The sequence below is a fragment of the Primulina huaijiensis genome, chromosome 10, assembly GCF_012295235.1.
Source record: "Primulina huaijiensis isolate GDHJ02 chromosome 10, ASM1229523v2, whole genome shotgun sequence".
NCBI lineage: Eukaryota > Viridiplantae > Streptophyta > Magnoliopsida > Lamiales > Gesneriaceae > Primulina > Primulina huaijiensis.
Genome location: NC_133315.1, coordinates 13,802,881 through 13,804,884, shown reverse-complemented (window position 1 = coordinate 13,804,884; position 2,004 = coordinate 13,802,881). Strand labels below are relative to the sequence as shown.

Here is a 2,004-nt window from a genome sequence, read left to right as displayed (position 1 = left end):
TTTCCCGCCAGAAGCAGCAAATTGCAATTAGCAGAGAACTGCGAAACCTAGAGAGAGAAAGATGGACGTCAAAGAAGCGGGAGCTTCCCTCGACTCTTTGATCTCCCAGTTCAATTCTCGAATCGCGGAGCTCCAGCAGTTTGTGATTGCTCGAAACAGTTGAGAATTCAAGTTATTGATAAATTTATGCGATGATTCCTCTTGTTCATTTGTTTTTTGTGCCTCTGAAATTGGACAGTGTACCCGGCCAGCAGCATTAGCGATTTGTCGGGCATAGATGCAGCATTGAAAGGTATGGAGCTTCAGGTTCAAAATATTAAGGATCGGTTGCGCGACGAGGCTCAAGCCATCCCCAAAGCTAAGGTATTTTTTACTTCGCTTGTTGATACGCGCGATTCTGTTGGGTAAAATGTTTGAATATTGGCTAAGATGGAAAATGTTTTTGCATATTGAATTTAATTCTTCTTACATGTTATACTATCGAATTTTCTGACAATTGGATTTGAATTTCAAAGAAATTTTTGAATTGAAGCTGCTACTGATGATTTGGCAGGTATATCGGTAAAAAAAAGGTTAGGGGTTTGTATATTGTCACTTACAAGTGGTATGGTACTGATGGATTTATACTTCAAATGAAAATCGTGACAGTGAGTTAAGACACTCAGATCGAAAAGTTTATACATGAAATTTCATACGTTTCACATGGAGGCAGCGGTGTATTTTTAAGATTAATAATTGACATTTGAATTGTTAGATCTCGATTTTCTACACGCCCAAACGCAGCGGAAGTTTTAAAATTTTTATTTTATTTTGACAATCAAAATATATTTGATTGGGCGATCGTATGGTTTTCTGAATCAAACATTCATAGGATGTAAGAAAATTTTACCTTTAGTGAAATTTTCACTTGGCTCCAATTACTCCGGTATTAGCGGACGTAGCTCTTGTTGTAAATCCCTACGAACGTTCTTTGATCTCCTAATCCGGTCCACGACTGGAATATTTGTTCCTCTTCTAATTTGCACTAGAAAATTAGAAGATGTTTTGCGTAGAGACAGAACACTAAAAACCGGCACAACTCTCAAACTTGGAGTGTCCAAATTTTTCTTGTTTTGAAAAAGTGATTTTTCGAGAGCTCCATTGGAGAGTTGAAGTAATTTCTGTTTTTGCTTTTTGGATGCACACTCACGTAAATAAGATTCAAAATCTTGTAATTATTTCTTTACTCTATCATTTACTTAATTAATCAAATTAATTAAGTAAAGTATAGATTCCAAAATCCATGGCCTTGATTTGTTCGAATACATGCTATGAATATAAGAATAATAAACCTTATTTTTAATACTATTCTTCCTTTTACTTAATCAATCTAATTTATTAAGTTATTGAAAGATTCTTAATTCATATCCAAATATGGTAACTCTCGAAAATGGCACACAACTAATCATCCAATATTATTTTCTTTGTGTGCAAATTACTAAAATTATGGTATCATGAATATTTTCATATTACATAAATCAATACCATATTTTATAAAAACTTAATGGACTATATTTTAACTCAATTAAAATATACAATTAATTATTAAAGTCCATTTGAACTTTAATAAATTTGCATGATGTGCTTATACTCTTACAAGCCCATGATCCATGCTCTCATTACATTAATCTCATCATAATCCCAATCGACGATCCAGTATCATCGATGTGACAAATTCAACTTATTTGTTATTATGATGCACACTTTAATTCGAGATCACCAATGTCTAAATAAGGCATGTGCATTCCTTTTGACTGTCTTAACAGTCATGCTCTCAAAATTTCTATAAGCTTTTATAAACTTTATTTATAAGCTTATCGATTGATCATATAAAACTTATTTCTTCTAAATTCAACTCATTGAATTTATTATATCAACGTTTTTCTATAAATTCAATTCCTTGAATTTATTATCTCAACGGAAACAAAATAATCCAGTACTTGTGTGACCCTCAATGGTTCAGGG

At 32.8% G+C, this 2,004-nt stretch overlaps 1 protein-coding gene across 2 annotated transcripts in view; it reads left to right on the top strand.

The window, feature by feature from the left end:
- Positions 1-2,004, top strand: part of LOC140986489 (SKA complex subunit 1 homolog) — a 6,607-nt gene continuing 4,603 nt past the window's right edge. For both annotated transcript variants that reach the window (XM_073454756.1, XM_073454755.1), the window contains exons 1-2: positions 1-158; positions 239-363. In XM_073454756.1, the coding sequence (XP_073310857.1) occupies positions 62-158; positions 239-363 (222 nt within the window). In that variant the 5' untranslated portion in view covers positions 1-61. The remainder of the gene's footprint in view (positions 159-238; positions 364-2,004) is intronic.